The 16802-nt window shown below is 44.5% G+C and overlaps 1 protein-coding gene across 2 annotated transcripts in view; it reads left to right on the forward strand.

Annotated features, from left to right (window-relative positions):
- Positions 1 to 16802, forward strand: part of gnal (guanine nucleotide binding protein (G protein), alpha activating activity polypeptide, olfactory type) — a 179089-nt gene that overhangs the window by 98812 nt on the left and 63475 nt on the right. For both annotated transcript variants that reach the window (XM_077244361.1, XM_077244362.1), the window contains exons 6-7: positions 12474 to 12528; positions 12604 to 12677. In XM_077244361.1, the coding sequence (XP_077100476.1) occupies positions 12474 to 12528; positions 12604 to 12677 (129 nt within the window). The remainder of the gene's footprint in view (positions 1 to 12473; positions 12529 to 12603; positions 12678 to 16802) is intronic.

Genomic DNA, 16802 nt, shown 5'->3' on the forward strand with positions numbered 1-16802 from the left:
TCTGCTCAACACCTGAGTGTGATGAACTCACTGAGCTACAGGAGCATTGCTGCTCAACACCTGAGTGCGATGAACTTCACTGAGTTTCAGGAGCATTTCTGCTCAACATGAAGTGTGATGAATTCACTGACTTGAGCAGGCGCAAGGCGACCATGAGTCGCAGTCGCTTTTAGAAGGCTCACTGGGGTTAAACGCATTTCTGCGGGCCCCTGGGGCAGCTGAGAGCCAGTGTTTGTCCAAGGGTAGTCCGCTCGGTTTATACAAACACTGGCAGCAAGACAAAACCGGAGGGGCAACTGAGCGGCCCCGGAATGGTCATGACCCAGCTGTACCCAGGGGATGGAGTCTCCACTTGCCCTGGCTATAACTGTCGTGAGGCTCGATGGCGGCACGATTGAGTAGAGCGGGAAGAGTGGAACAAAGCGTCATCAGAAGCTTCTGACTCCAAGGAGGAGGTGACGGTTGAGTTGTGTCATGCAAGGGAAGCTTGCGCAACGGTCGCAATGTCTAACAACTCGAGGCACGAATGCCCGTGTAGTCGAGGGTCGCCCAGGCCCCCGTTAAAACATGGCCCCTCTGTTGAAGAGGGTTTGGCAGCAGACCGGGATGAACTATAGTCACACAGGGTGAGCCGCTCTGCCACGGTCACCTCGGGACTCGATCATGAAGCTAGCGCTGAAGCGATCACATATGGAGGAAGCCAATGGCTGCAACTACCATATACCCGCGGAGCCTCTGAAAGTTCTTTCAGTGGGACCCTTTCTCACGTCAAACACCAGCTGAACACATTCTCATTGGAGAGACGTGTTAGACCGAGTCCATCTCCAAAACTGAAAAAGAGATACTCAGCCCGTGGGCGAGATTACTCTCTTCCAGTTGACCTGAAGACTCAACGGCCTCTGGAGCACTCGAAGGGAAGGTAGTGATACTCCACCCTTACACGCAACACACAGGATGGTCTGCGTTGCGGAAGGTAGAGATCTGTTTTTAAGCACATGTCTTTCAGGTTGGAGCTGCAGACCAATCTTGGGCCAAGATGGTTCACGACCCACCACCTAGTAGCACGAAGAACGAGTTTACAACTGGCCTTCGTACCGGCTGGAGGAGCGGCTATATCAAATCCTTCGCCAGCAGGATAAGATAAGCACGCACAAGTCAGGAGCACTGCTCAACACTCGGTGTGATGAATATCACTGAATTTTCAGGAGCACGTCTGCTCAACACCTAATGTGATGATCATCACTGACTTGAGCAGGGTAGCCGAGCCTGAGGTAGGGCAGCAAAGTAGAGAGAGTGGTGTTAGTGTGCTGTGCAACACTTACCTTTCTCCACTAGCGGCAGGGGGCGCGTGAGAAGGCGGATGACCGGGTCCTTGAACGCACCAAGCTGCCTGCTGGCTACCAAGGGGGAGCTGAGGGGTGTAAGGCTATACAGGGTCACACCCGCCAGACTGGCCCTCTTGGGACCCAGGAACAGATGAAATTGCTCTCTCTTCGAAGTGTGGGTACCTCTTGCCCCGCTTTTTAAAAAAAAATTTTTTAGGGAGCCAGCGGCGGAACAGACACACACACAAACAAAGGCTCCTCCCGGCCCATACCCGGGGGGAAGGAAGAAATCGTGCCAATCCAAGAGCATCTCATCCATTCCTGGGCGGCCCGCTCCGGAATGCTTTCGCTGTCGCTTGCCACCTGGCTTGGCAGCGCCTGGAGCGGGCTGGGCGTCTCTACTGCGGCCGGCTCCATGCTGAGGCCTGGGTGGAGGCTGCTGTGGAGGGCCAGCAGGAGCGGCGGCCGGGGAACGCCCACGGCGACGAGCAGGCGACGGGTGGAGGCAGCAGCTGGCCACCGGGGCAGGATGTGCCGGATGACCTCCGTCTGCGCTTGAGCGGCAGAGAACTGTTGGATGCAGTTCTCCACCGCGTCGCCGACCAGCCCAACCTGGGAAATTGGGGAGACCAGGAACCGAACCTTGTCCGCATCCGCCATACCAACCAGGCTGAGCCAACGAAGGCGCTACTGGACCACTAAGGTGGACACCGCCAGACCGATCACGCACGCTACGACACTCGACACACATACACATATTTTCTGTATGACCAGAAATGATAGAGTATTTTAAGTTGTTTCCACTGTTGATAGGAAAATGCAAGTGTTCGCGCCAACGAAAAATTTGAAAGTTAATGGAAGCGCGGCTATTAATAAGCCTGTCATTAAGTCACACTGAATATTGATTACTTGGTCAACATACCCTTTTAAATTGCAATGGGATTTGCGGTGCTGTTTTCGGCCGCTAAACACCACTAAACAGATAGATTAATTTTTTCAAAGCAATGTACAGTTTTAACAGTTTTACAGATGTTTTTCAGATGTTATCGCGGGCCGCCAGAAATGTTTCCACGGGCCGCCATTGGCCCGCGGGCCGCACTTTGAGAACCTATGCTATAATGGCTTCAGAACACCTGTAATATAGTGCACGACAACTTTATGGTGCTTTATAAGGTTTTTGTGGGGCTTAACAATAACACAGAATAGTATGCGCACAATATCGGATTTGGATCGGCCTCGTCTGACCGATACCCGATCTGGCAAAAATGCCAGAATCGGAGCCGATACCGATACTGAGTATCGGATCAGTGCATTCCTACTGTCAGGTTCAAAATTATGCGGATGATACTGTCATATATGTATCTAACTTTGATTCTTTACAAATGTTTTATATTTGTTTGGATTTTAATACTTTACAAGATTGGCTTTTGGCTAACAAATTAGTGCTTAATAAATCCAAGTCATATACTATGATTTGTGGTTCTAGACAGAAACTTAATTCCAAAACCTGTTCTTGTGTTGTATCATGTAAAGACGATACTCCTTGGCATTGAGTTGATACTATTAAATATCTGGGTGTATGGCTTGACTCTAAACTTTCTTTTAAACCACATATTAATCATGTTTTACGTAAAATCAATGTTGGAATGAGTATTTTGCATCATTCTCGAAATTGTTTTTCTTATAGTGTTCGTAAGAAACTTGTTTCTCAATTAATACTTCCGTCTTTTGATTATTGTGATGTAGTTTATCAAACGGCATCAAAATCTGATCTTGCCTCTTTTAATATAGCATATAATAGAATTTGCAGATTTGTTTTAGGAGATTCTTTTTACACACATCACTGTGCAATGTGCAAGCCACTCCTTTGGTCATCCTTGTGTGTGAGAAGGCACACTCATTGGCTTCAATTTATGTAAATTTATTTATTTTAATTATCCTAGTTATCTACAACAATATTTTGTATCCTTTTCTTCAAACCACTGAGTTAGGCATTCTGTCCGGACATATTTTCTGTTTCTTCGTGCAAAAACAAATAGACTGGAATAATTTACCTGCAGACATTAGATCCATTACATCATTTCGGTTGTTTAAACAATCTTTATTATTTTTTTATTTTAAGGTGGACTGCACATGTTATCATTGAAATTGTCACTGTTGTAAGTGTTGTTGTTATGTTTACTGTTGTTTAGGTTTATATTTATTTATATTTGTGATTGTTGTTGGTTAAAATTTGTATTTTCTGATCAATATTTATTTAATGTTGTATATTGTTTATTCTGGAATCTTGGTGGTTTAAAGATTTGTTGTTGTTGTTTTTTTGCTTGTTGATGTACTGTTAATTGTAATCTTGTTATTTTTTAATTGTGTTACATGGTATGTAAGTACCCCCTCGAAAACGAGATACATCTCAAGGGGTTAATCATTCCAATAAATACAGCAAGTTAGCTTGCGAATAAATGTTTTTACTAGTTTGGATATTTATATCCGCTGCAGAGGCCCGTTCAAATGAACGCTGTAGGAGTCATTTGCTCGGCCATGTAAGTGATTATTTCAAGATTCCCTATAAATTTATTAATTCCCTTTGAGCTAAATTGACCGATTTGGCTATTCAGTTTAGCAAACGAGTCAGTGCATGAGAATGAAAGTGAAATTAATGAAAGAGAACAACGAAATCAAGACGGCACAGACAGAAAGCTGTTCTAATTGTACGTCATCTTACCATTTGCCTTTCCCTGACCTTTCTTCTCCGGATCACCTTGTCGCCCATTATAACTCTGGACTTTGCAATATTCTCAACTCCCTTGCCCCTCTCAAAACCCGATCTGTGTCTTTTTCACGTTCTGCACCATGGTACTCACCAGAGCTTCGCCTCATAAAAGCCAAAGGTCGCCAGCTTGAACGCCTCCATAAAAAAACTGGTCTTTCCATTCATAAAGAAATGCACAAAACTCATCTTCTTCACTACTCGAACTCAATAGCCGTAACTAAGTCAAACTACTACTCTGATCTCATCTGCTCCAACGAAGGAAACTCCAGCTCTCTCTTCTCAGTAATGCATAAAATTTTTAACCCACTAGTGGTGTCCCTCAAGGTTCAGTTCTTGGCCCCCTCCTTTTCATCACCTACCTATTGCCCCTTGGCAATATTTTCCGCAAATTCAATATTCATTTTCATTGTTACGCTGATGACACCCAGCTCTATTTGTCTAGCAAACCCACTTACTCGCTCCCCCCTCTGTCCCTGACCAACTGCTTATTTGAAATTAAAGACTGGTTCACCTCAAACTTCCCTAAACTTAACAGTGATAAATCTGAGCTGATCCTCGTAGCCACCAAATCCACCCTTTCCAAAATCAATAGTTTTACACTACCCATTGATAATTCCTTGGTCTCCCCCTCCCCTCAGGTCAAGAGTCTGGGCGTAATCCTCGATTCCTCACTATCCTTTCAGTCACACATAAATAATGTTACCCGGTCTACATACTTCCACCTACGCAACAATAACCGCCTCCGACCCTCCCTTACCACTCACACTGCCTCCATCCTTATTAACAGCCTCATCACCTCCCGCCTTGATTATTGCAACTCCCTTCTTTTTGGCCTCCCACAGAAATCTCTCCGTAAACTCCAACTTCTTCAGAATTCAGCAGCTCGTGTCATTACCAGAACCCCCTCTTTCCATCACATAACCCCTGTCCTTCAGCAGCTCCATTGGCTCCCGTTTCAATTCAGAGTACAATTTAAAATCCTTCTGCATACTTTCAAAACTATCCATAACCTTGCTCCTCCATATCTATCTGCCCTCCTTCACATCCCCACCTCCTCCCGCTTCCTTAGATCCTCCTCCTCTATTCACCTAACTGTACCCCCTGCTCGACTTGTCACTATGGGGAGCAGAGCCTTTAGCCGCTCTGCTCCCCAGCTCTGGAACTCACTTCCACCTGACCTCCGCAGTATCGACTCTCTCCCTCTGTTCAAAACCAGACTCAAAACCCACCTGTTCCAGCTTGCTTATTTGTAAATGCACTGTTCTTGTCCTTTTTCATAATTGTTTGTTTATACTTTGCTGTTTCCTGTACCTGTTTTTATTATTTGTAAAGTGACCTTGAGTGCTTAAAAAGGCGCTGTTAAATAAAATGTATTATTATTATTATTACCTGAGCATTCCAATACGTGAATATTTTCATTACCCGCATGAGCCACCAAATGAAGAAAGTGCTGCTTTGTTTATGATTTGTATATCTGCTGTCCTAGTTTTGGTTTCTCTTTTTGAATGACAAATTGATATCTATTGATACCTGCTAATATAGACAATTATTTCCTTGCACGCAAGCACGACCTGCACGCGTTCTGCATTTGCTACTTGGTCGTTGGCTATAGTCTTTGCGGTCTGTTCGATTGCAGCTTTTTGGCCCAGACGCTGCTAGCGCGAGATGTTATCTTTACCTGTTTAAAATATTGTACCTTTTAGCGTGTTTTCTTAGTAGTAGAAATAATAAAAACTGAATGAAACAATATAACCACTGGTCTCCACAAGGTACATAACAGATGTTTGTTTGTTTCTCTTTCTATCCAAGTCTGCATCATTTTTAACTTCTCAAATCTCAGGTTACGCATGTACCTAAGCCTAACACTCAGAACCTCAATTGGCAGCCCTGAAGAGTGGAGGCCTCAACAAGAGACCTACGACACTGACTCCAGGGCAATACCGAGAAAGCTCAGAAAGGAGCTAAACTCAGTCTGGCTGGCCCGTGAAGCTCCGCAGAGTGTATAGGATGACTCATAACGAGAGGAGGCCTAGCAACACTCACTAAGGTCAGTAGCTAAGGAGGCTCCCAGTGAGCCTAACAACCTAACATACTACCTTACTGCCAAGCCACGCTCTAGGAGCGGAGGCCCAAGTAAATAACTCTGAGTGAAGGGAGGCCTAATGACGCTCGCGGCAACCAAGGAGGCTCACAGAAAGCCTAACAACTTGGCATGCATAGGCCGAGCTATGTGGATGGAGGCCTCACCATGACGACTCTCTAAAAGTGCCTACTATGTCCTACACCTAGGACAGCTATCAAGGAGGCTCACAGAGATCCTAACTACTTGACATCGCTATCCAGGCAGAGCGGAGGCCTCTATAAAAGGAACAAAGCGAGAGGAGGCCTGGCAACACTCCATAAGAGGTAGCCAAGGAGGCTCAGAGGGAGCCTAACGACTCAGCGCTGCTGTCTGATCAAGCTCTGAGGATGATGGCTTCAGCAAAACGACTCTCTGAAGTGAGTAGAGGCCTAATTATGTCCTACACCCTGGACAGCTAAAATGGAGGGTCAAAGAGAGCCCAACTACTTGATATCGTCATCTAGGCGGAACTCTGAGGAGCAGAGGTCTTTATAACTGAATTCTCTATAGTAAGAGGAACCCTGACAATGCTTCATCTGAAAGGCCTACTACATCCTACACCCAGGACAGCTGTCAAGAAGGCTCACAGAGAGCCCAAATACTTGATATCACTATCCGGGCGGAGCTCTAGGGAGTGGAAGCCTCTATAAAGCAACTCTCTAAAGCTAGAGGAGGCCCTACGACGCTCCGTTTGTGTGCAGAAACTAAGGAAGCTCACAGGGGCCTACAACTAAATCCCTGGCTGAGCTCGCAGTTGTAGGTGGAGCTCAGGGGAGCGGAGGCTCAACAGAAAGCTCAAAGAATAGTGAAGACCTAACGACGCTTCTATTCTAGGGTCTGCTACTCAATACCGCTGCCTTCCGAGCTCTAAAAACGGAAACCTCAACAGCTCCCGAAGCGAGGGGAGGCTTACCCCAATTCACACTAAGATAGCCTCAAGGAGGCTCACAGAGAGCCTACGACTCATTATGCTGTTAGGCGGAGCTCAGGTGAGGGGAGGCCTCAAGTTGAGTATGATGCCATGTTCTAACCAGCCTCTGTGCCGAATTGTCAGTAGGGCAGATGATTAATGCTCTGCAACACAACACATCATGGGTTCAGCTTTACATTACAACTGGCCCTGGACCGGTGCAGCATTAGTGCCTTTAGTGCCTCGAAGCGCGCCTTCGCCTCCTGAAAGTTCCCGACAACCATGTCAACGGATGTGCAAAAAAGCTGGGAAGGGGAAATGGCACAGCCAGGAGAAAGGATTTCTATCTGAAAGCTATCTGCCAGGTTCACCCAGAGATGTCTCTCCGTTGCCACCATGGCTGCCATAGATCGACCGATCGACACAGCAGACTGTTTGGTCAGGGTTTTTTGAGAGCCAACTTTGCAGTGCTGCGCAGCTCCTCTGCCGCCTCAGGGGGAGCCCCTGGCCCATCGACGCATATCCATATTCCTACATCAGCATATTATGCCTGTGAATGGTGGATGCGTGCGGAATATGGTTTTTTCACATTTCCACGGCAGATCTAACCTATCACCGGCACAAGACATAACATCCAACAACCCCTCATATCCGGGGCAGGCGGGCTGAGAGTGCTTGGAAACATCTTTGTCCTCCTTAGCCTCATCTTGCACAGCTTGGCGTGAGGCAAGTAACGCACTCGCTGCTAAATCAGATGCCACAAGAGAGACAGTGTCATCATCCCGCAGCTCGCTCTCATAAGCCGCCGCTGAGCGAGTCACTCAAACCACTCTCAAGCTCATCAACGAGCTCCATCTGCGAGCCCGACGTCTTCAGTTTCAGTTTCAGCTTCAGTCACACATTCTAAAATTCACAGTGCTATTGCTGGCCATATTATAAACTTGCCTGTTTAGATCGCACGTTCAAACACACAGTCTCCTGAAGACAATTAGAGGATGACGTATTGCACAGGTGCCCTTTTATACTCTCAGTCTCACCTGTAGTGACGTCATGGGCTGCCGCCTGCCGATGTCAAGTTCATTGTTTTTAGATTTCCACTTCAGACACCGGTCATGCCCAAGGCATACCCCATAACGACCCCTAGGGAAAGCAGCGAGAGTTCCCTTTTGAAAGGGAACCATTTTTAGCCTATCTACACAAAGCTGAACAGAAATACTGGATCTACTCAAACACTCCAAAATAAAATAATCTGCTGACTACTGAAGCAGACACTAATAACCAAAGTTATTTCAGACACTTCAGTGGACATTTCAGGCAGGTACCTCTTTAGAGCATGACTGTTCATCTGCCACGGACTGCTGTTAAACAACCAGTCCTGCAGCTATTTTTAGTGTGTGTGTGTGTGTGTGTGTGTGTGTGTGTGTGTGTGTGTGTGTGTGTGTGTGTGTGTGTGTGTGTGTGTGTGTGTGTGTGTGTGTGTGTGTGTGTGTGTGTGAGAGAGAGTGAGATGCAGAGGTGCATGTCTTCATGTGTTTAGTGGAGCTGTCAGGATTTGAAATGGTCTTGTCCTCACATAAACTCTGTGGTCTGCCAGGAAAGAGTGAGACACACAGAGAGAGAGAGGGTGAGACGGGAAAAAGAGGATAGACACACAAGATGTCGGTGTGACTGATGCTGTCAGTCTCTGTGCATATTGATGTGTGATCACCAGCTGCATTACTGCTGTGAATCTGTGTCTAGCGATCAGTTCAGATGGCAGCTGGAACAGGGCAGTGTGTAAACTGTTTTTACTGAAGATAACAGTGCATGAATGGCAGCAAAAGAGTTGTAACACTTAAAGTTTGTTATCTGCTGTACTTGAGAATCAACAAAGAGTGCTGTGTCATTGCAGTGTTAAATTTAGTGTTTAAATAAATGTATGAAAAATTACCAAATCACAATTAAACAGGCAAATATTGCAGTGATATCATACATGCATGTTTTTATTGTTTAATCTGCGATGGGTGCTGTGCAGTGAATTGACATGTTAATTTCCTCTATTGGTCAAATGCAAATATGCAGTTTAGGGTTCACCTAATCTTGCATAGTCTAACAATTTAAGGTCTAGGCTCTATATCCACTGCAGTTGGCCAAGACAGCCCACTTAGTCAGGAAGAGGCCATCTGACTGCCATGTAAAATGACAATCACAGTTTTGTTTTGTTTAGGGGCAGGTACAACAACAGACCAGCATGCTGGTACAGACTATCAGTACTTTCATGTTTATCTGCATATACCACTGCTACACACAAGGATAGACCATAACAGTTTTTTTGTTTTTTATTTGTGCATTTATCTTTTTGTACATGATGTGAAGGGGCAGATGAATTTGACATCAGTAATGTCACAGTAATAGACTGGTGTGAAAAAAAAAAAAAAATCTGAATTCAGTCATGCTGCCAAAGTCGCTTTGAATGATTTTTGTGATCTGATTATATGTCCATCTAACTTTTCCAGCCCTGGAAACCACAATTTATATGTCCCAATATATCTGTGGATACCTTATTTTTGTCTTTATCTGCGTGTATTTTGTACGTCATTTTGCATGTAGGCCGCTCCATTTAAAGTGGCCATTCAAAAGGTGGAAATATCGATTGACACTTCCCCTTCAGCATAAAGGGGCCACCCTTTTATTAAAGGTCAGCTCAACTCCACTGTGCTGCTGTAGTGAATCAGGTCAACTAAAAGACATTGATAATATGCTTTAAATTGTTCATGCATTCATATATGTATTGAGCAAGGGTGGCTGCCTGGCGGATAATGTTAGCCCAAAATGACTATTCTTTGACCCCCATACAGATACAGCAAGATGAGCATTTCAAAAGCAGGTTATTTTGTAGCGATATACAGTATCTAACAACTTGCAGTGCTCACCTCATAACCTTTACAGTCGGCAAAATATATGTAAATATATGTAGTTGTCAGGGCAAAAATTCAAGGCACGGAAGCAGGGCTAGAGCTCCGTCTGGAGGCCAACACTGACACAGCACAAGTCAATAAAACTTTAGAAAATGGAAAAATAATTAATTTTTAAATTCATGTTTTAGGTGGTTAACAGTGCAGAAAGTGTAGCATTTGTGACTAATTGTTTGTATTAAAATATATATATCTCTGGAAAAAATTGAGACCACTGCAAAATTATCCGTTTCTCTGGTTTATAGATATATGTGTTTGGTTAAAATTAACATTTTTGTTTTATTCTATAAACTACTGACAACATTTCTCCCAAATAAAAATATTGTCATTTAGAGCATTTATTTGCAGAAAACGACAACTGGTCAAAATAACAAAAAAGATGCAGAGTTATCAGACCTCGAATAATGGAAAGAAAAAGTTCATATTCATTTTTTAAACAATTCCTAAGTTAAAACATTGGTAGAGTTCAGAAATCAATATTTAGTGGAATAACCCTGATTTTCAATTACCGCTTTCATGGCATGCTCTCCACCAGTCTTTCACATTGATGTTGGGTGACTTTATGCCACTCCTGGTGCAAAAAGTCAAGCACCTTCTGCTCTGGCAATGTTCCCCAACTCTGAGGATTGATTTTTCCAGCAGGACAATGCTCCATGCCACACAGCCAGGTCAATCAAGGTGTGGATGGAGGACCACCAGATCAAGACCCTGTCAAGACCGAATCTCCAGACCTGCACCCCATTGAAAACCTCTGGAATGCAATCAAGAGGAAGATGGATGGTCACAAGCCATCAAACAAAGTCGAGCTGCTTGACTTTTTGCACCAGGAGTGTCATAAAGTCGCCCAACATCAAAGTGAAAGACTGGTGGAGAGCATGCCAAGACGCATGAAAGCTGTGATTGAAAATCAGGGTTATTCCACCAAATATTGATTTCTGAACTCTTCCTAAGTTAAAACATTAGTATTGCTTTTTTAAAAAAGAATATGAACTTATTTTCTTTCCATTATTCAAGGTCTGACAACACTGCATCTTTTTTGTTATATTGACCAGTTGTCGTTTTCTGAATATAAATGCTCTAAATGACAATATTTTTATTTGGGAGAAATGTCAGTAGTTTATAGAATAAAACAAAGATGTTAATTTTACCCAAACATATCTATAAATAGTAAAACCAGAGAAACTGAATTTTGCAGTGGTCTCTTAATTTTTTCCATATATATATATATATATATATATATATATATATATATATATATATATATATCTGTATCTCACACCCACCCACTTACTCAAATACATAAGTAATACGATAACCACACACACAAACACATGTAACACATTAAAAACACATTAAAAAATTACATTTTTAATTTATTTTTTCGATTTCTGTCAATGATGGAGTTCGGGTTACTTGCCATGGTTGCCTTTTGGCTTGCTTAGTTGGGGACACTTAATTTTCAGCAATATTATTAACTTGAATGCACTGACACTATTGGATTAGAACTGAACTGAGCTGATGACATCACTTTTTGCCTCCAGAGCTGCTTATAGATGAATTTAACTCATTTCATAATTGATGAACTCACAGTTGAATCAAACAATAATCAAACACTAGACTGATTTCAGCTAAATAATGACTGTTTACTACTGTCTTTTTAGAGCTGCTTTTCAGCAGAATCGTATTCTGTTTTTGAAACAAACTGTATTGTATAAAGCAATATATGATTGATTATATATTGATTTTATTTCAGGTTAATGATATTTAATCTATCGCCAAACCCAAGCCCTACCCATTACAGAAACATGTGCAAAACACAAGATTTAAATTAAAATGATTTTACCAATGACATTTAAATTATGATATTTGGCCCACACAGGTATAGACAAACATGTACACACTTAAACACACATGTATTACTATCATTATCAGGACATTCCATAGGCGTTAATGTTTTTTATACTGAATTAATGACAATGTGTTTTCTATCCCCTAACCCTAAATCTACCAATTACAAAAAACTCTGTATTTTTACATTTTAAAAAAGAAAGAAAAAAAGATGAATAATTTAGTATGATATAGTATGAGTTTTCTCATGTAAAATAAAATGTCCTCACGGTCAGAAAATTGTGGTATTACTAACCTTGTGTTGACATTTGGTCCTCACTACATAGGGTCACACACACTCACACACACACACACACACACACACACACACACACACACACACACACACACACACACACACACACACACACACACACACACACACACACACACCCCATCCAAAAAAAAAATCAATCATTTAATATAGTAGATTATTATAATTGTGTTTATTATTATAAACCATTGTATGGTGTATAATTTTAATTTGTCTTGTACCCATTTTCAGCTTCCTAGACAGAATTGAGTCTGTACGACAGAGTGACTACACACCGACAGACCAGGTGAGGGCACTGTCACACTGGATTTTTTATTATTAATGTTTAGTTCAGTGAACAGAGTTTGTGCATTTTTTTCAGGATTTGCTACGGTGCCGTGTTTTGACTTCAGGGATTTTTGAAACTCGATTTCAAGTAGACAAAGTCAACTTTCAGTAAGTCAACATTTTGATATTATATGTTTAAATACATTTACAATAAAGCATTTTAATGTACAGTGGGCTCTAAAATTTAAATATTTATTAAGTAATTCAGTTTTAGGACTTTAAAAATAAATATATGTAGGATGATTCTGCCATTCCTAGGTCAAATCGAAGTAAATTTGTAACAATGACCTTGTAAACTCCGTATAGTACAAAAATGCATATTTTTTGAAAATCGTATTCATATATGAGATCCGCAATCCACAGTTCATTGATCGGAGTTAGACTTTTTAAATCATAAACTGCCACCAAAGATGTCTTTTGAGAAAGTTAATGAAACTACAGTTACACGAGCGAAAACATTTACTTAAAGCATTGGAGACAAGTCTAGATTCTTAATTCTTGGTGACTTATTTGATCAAGCTATCTCAGAAAAAAAGTCAGTGAACCAGTTGGAAGATAACTCAGAAATCAAAAATATATTTGTTATGATCTCATGATAAAACATTGAGTAAATATTACTGCAAGGGAAGAATACCAAGAGAGTTGCATATAGTAAAATCTCCTACAATTGGCCAAGATGAGTTTAAGGGATGGAGTGAGATTCTCAGCCATTGATCTTTGGATTTGATGCTTTTGATCATTGAGTTTTCAACTAAAGAACTGACCGTTATTGAGAACACTCTCAGCGAATGTGAAAAAGAAATTTAAGGCACTAATGATCTGAGTAAGCTGGAAGAGTGGCAAAAGAAAATTCAACATGAACTGGATGAATTTCATGAGAATCTAAAGAAATAAGGGGGGGGGGGGGGGGTTCTTATACAGACTGTACATGATCTGTCATATTTACAAAAATCACCACATCCTTCTGACTTTTATTTCAGAAGCATCATACAATACTACATTCTCCTGAATAAATGATTCAATAACAAAATACATTTAACAGTCATTTGTCTACACTTAGTGGCAAAACAGTGTAATCGATAGATGCATTATTTTAAGCACCAAGTTTCTATCCAAAGCCGAGACAGCTTCGTAAACTATTGAGAAAGCTATAGACATTAGTGTTTATATTTGAACTTTAAACTTTTATCCAAGTACTTCTATGATAATTTTATTATTATACTTCTATAATATTTATTATACAGAAATAATGATACTATGAGGTTGAAAAGACTGTTTGTGAAGCTGTTTCATGACAACTCTCTCCAGGTCAGCGGCAGTGCCAACACAGCTTTGAATGTTGCAAAATGATTTTGTGAAAGATTAACCCTCTGGGGTCTGAGGAGTTTTCTGGGTCCTGGAGGTGTTCTGACATGCTCTGACATTTGTGCTTATTTCTGTTACTTGTGACATTTTCATGGCTAAAGTCTTGTTACATTTTACCAACTCTGCTACAATAATATGTCAGCAGCATGTATGTAATGTATGTTTGCAGTTTTGAGATAGTTCCCTTTCAGTCGATAACGTCGGACGTAGTCGACGCGACTGAAATGGGATCACGCTAGGGAGCCTATCATCTTCGAGTACTATTGAACGAGCCAATGTAATTGGCGTGCGTGATTCGCATCACACACTCCGCCCCCGCGGCGCGGGTATAAATACGGAAGTGGATGCACGCACTAGTTGCCTTTCGCTTCGGAGCCGATCGTTTGATGTCTCTGAGAGTGCTGTTGTCTACAACGAGCGAGTGTGTCGGTGTTCTTCAGGAAGACTCTCCCAGTGCTGGTGTTCTACAGCGCGAGTGCAGCGGTGATCGCGAGCTTTGAGCTCTCAACTGCTGTTTTAACAGCAACAAATTTCTAAATGTTTGTGTGTGTTGATGGCTGGTTAGAGGGCGGAAAAGTGAGTGCTTCACTGTTTCAGTTCTCTGTTCAGTGTTGCCGCGGTCATTTCCCTGTGTGCTCCGGCACTGGTGACGGTCCTATTTTCTGAAAGAGCAACACGGGTGCGTTTGCGTCTTTTTCAAGATGTCATTCCGCCCGTGCGTTTCTGGGTGCGGTCGTTCCCTGTCTCTCTCTGATGGTCACAACTGTTGTGTCACGTGTTTGGCTTACAGCACGCTGAGACAGCTTTTGTGGACAGCTCATGTTTTCACTGTGGGAACATGACTGTCGCAGTGTTGAGGGCGAGACTCGCCTTCGTTCGCGGAGAGCGAGTCCCCATTACCATGCCCCACCCTCGGGTGCTGTGTGGGATGGGTGACCGGAGGATAGTGTTGGATGTCCCGCCCGGTAACCATTCCCTGTGGGCTCCTCACTCCTCCCTTCCACTGCAACCACTGGAGCCTCCTGTGTTGTCTGCTGGTCCATCTGTAATGGGTGGGCCAGCGGTTTCACTCGGGGCTCCCCTGGAGGACAGGACGCCGATTGCAGCATCAGAGGGTGAGCTGACTTCTGGAGATGATGACTCGGCTGCATTGTCTCCCTCCGGGAGTTCAATGTTGCCCGAGCCGGATCCAGAATTATCAGCTATGCTGAAACGGGCCGCCGAGGCTGCCGGGCTCGAGTGGAACCTCCACCGTGTCCCGTTCAGTCTCGGTTGGAATCTGGAGTTTGGTATCTTTGGGCGGGCCGCGCTGGTTCTCAGCTCGCCGCCCCAGTGCCTTTCTTTCCCGAAATGCATGGAGAGCTTATCAGGTGGTGAACAGCATCTTTCTCTGCCAGAAACTGCCTGAATAGCTTTTCCCCCTCATTACCCTTGATGGAGGAACGGTGAAGGGTTGCGAGGTGTCCCTCCATTGGAGCGGTCTGTCGACACAGGTGCACCTGTGTCCGGCGGCCGCTGCCTTTTGGGGGGATCCTCGTCTCCCCCCTAGGGCCTGTGAGTTTCGTCCGTTCCGACGGGCAGAGCTTACAAAGCCTGTGGGCAAGCCCCTTCCTCTTGCGTGCCATGGCGTTGCTGCAGGCTAGGGCACCCATGGCATGCACGAGGGTAATCCAGACCGTGCGCTCATAGGTGAGCACCGCACTGCATCCGACCTCACCCTCCGGGGTACGGGTGTCGTAGCGTGCGTGATCGGTCTGGCGATGTCCACCTTGGTGGTCCAGTAGCGCCTTCGTTGGCTCAGCCTGGTTGGTATGGCGGATGCGGACAAGGTTCGGTTCCTGGTCTCCCCAATTTCCCAGGTTGGGCTGGTCGGCGACGCGGTGGAGAACTGCATCAAACAGTTCTCTGCCGCTCAAGCGCAGACGGAGGTCATCCGGCACATCCTGCCCCGGTGGCCAGCTGCTGCCTCCACCCGCCGCCGGTGGCAGCTCCTCCGCCTGCTCGTCGCCGTGGGCGTTCTCCGGCCGCCGCTCCTGCTGGCCCTCCGCAGCAGCCTCCACCCAGGCCTCAGCAGGGAGCCGGCCGCAGTAGAGACGCCCAGCCCGCTCCAGGCGCTGCCAAGCCAGGTGGCAAGCGACAGCGAAAGCATTCCGGAGCGGGCCGCCCAGGAATGGATGAGATGCTCTTGGAGTGGCACGATCACTCCCTCACCCCGGGTGAGGGCCGGGTGGAGCCTTTGTTTGTGTGTGTGTCTGTTCCGCCGCTGGCTCCCTAAAAAAAAAAAAAAAAAAAAAAAAAGCGGAGCAAGCGGTACCCACACTTCAAAGAGAGAGCAATTTCATCTGTTCCTGGGTCCCAAGAGGGCCAGTCTGGCGGGTGTGACCCTGTATAGCCTTACACCCCTCAGCTCCCCCTTGGTCGCCAGCAGGCAGCTTGGTGCGTTCGAGGACCCGGTCATCCGCCTTCTCACGCGCCCCCTGCCGCTTGTGGAGACAGGTAAGTGTTGCACAGCACACTAACACCACTCTCTCTACTTTGCTGCCCCACCTCAGGCTCGGCTACCCCGCTCAAGTCAGTGATAGTCATCACATTAGGTGTTGAGCAGACGTGCTCCTGAAAATTCAGTGATATTCATCACACCGAGTGTTGAGCAGTGCTCCTGACTTGTGCGTGCTTATCTTATCCTGCTGGCGAAGGATTTGATATAGCCGCTCCTCCAGCCGGTACGAAGGCCAGTTGTAAACTCGTTCTTCGTGCTACTAGGTGGTGGGTCGTGACCATCTTGGCCCAAGATTGGTCTGCAGCTTTGACCTGAAAGACATGTGCTTCAGATCTCTACCTCCCGCACCGCAGGCCATCCTGTGTGTT

Source organism: Siphateles boraxobius, unplaced genomic scaffold (assembly GCF_051911475.1).
Source record: "Siphateles boraxobius isolate OS27281-9 unplaced genomic scaffold, OSU_SipBor_1 26, whole genome shotgun sequence".
Classification (NCBI taxonomy): Eukaryota; Metazoa; Chordata; class Actinopteri; order Cypriniformes; family Leuciscidae; genus Siphateles; species Siphateles boraxobius.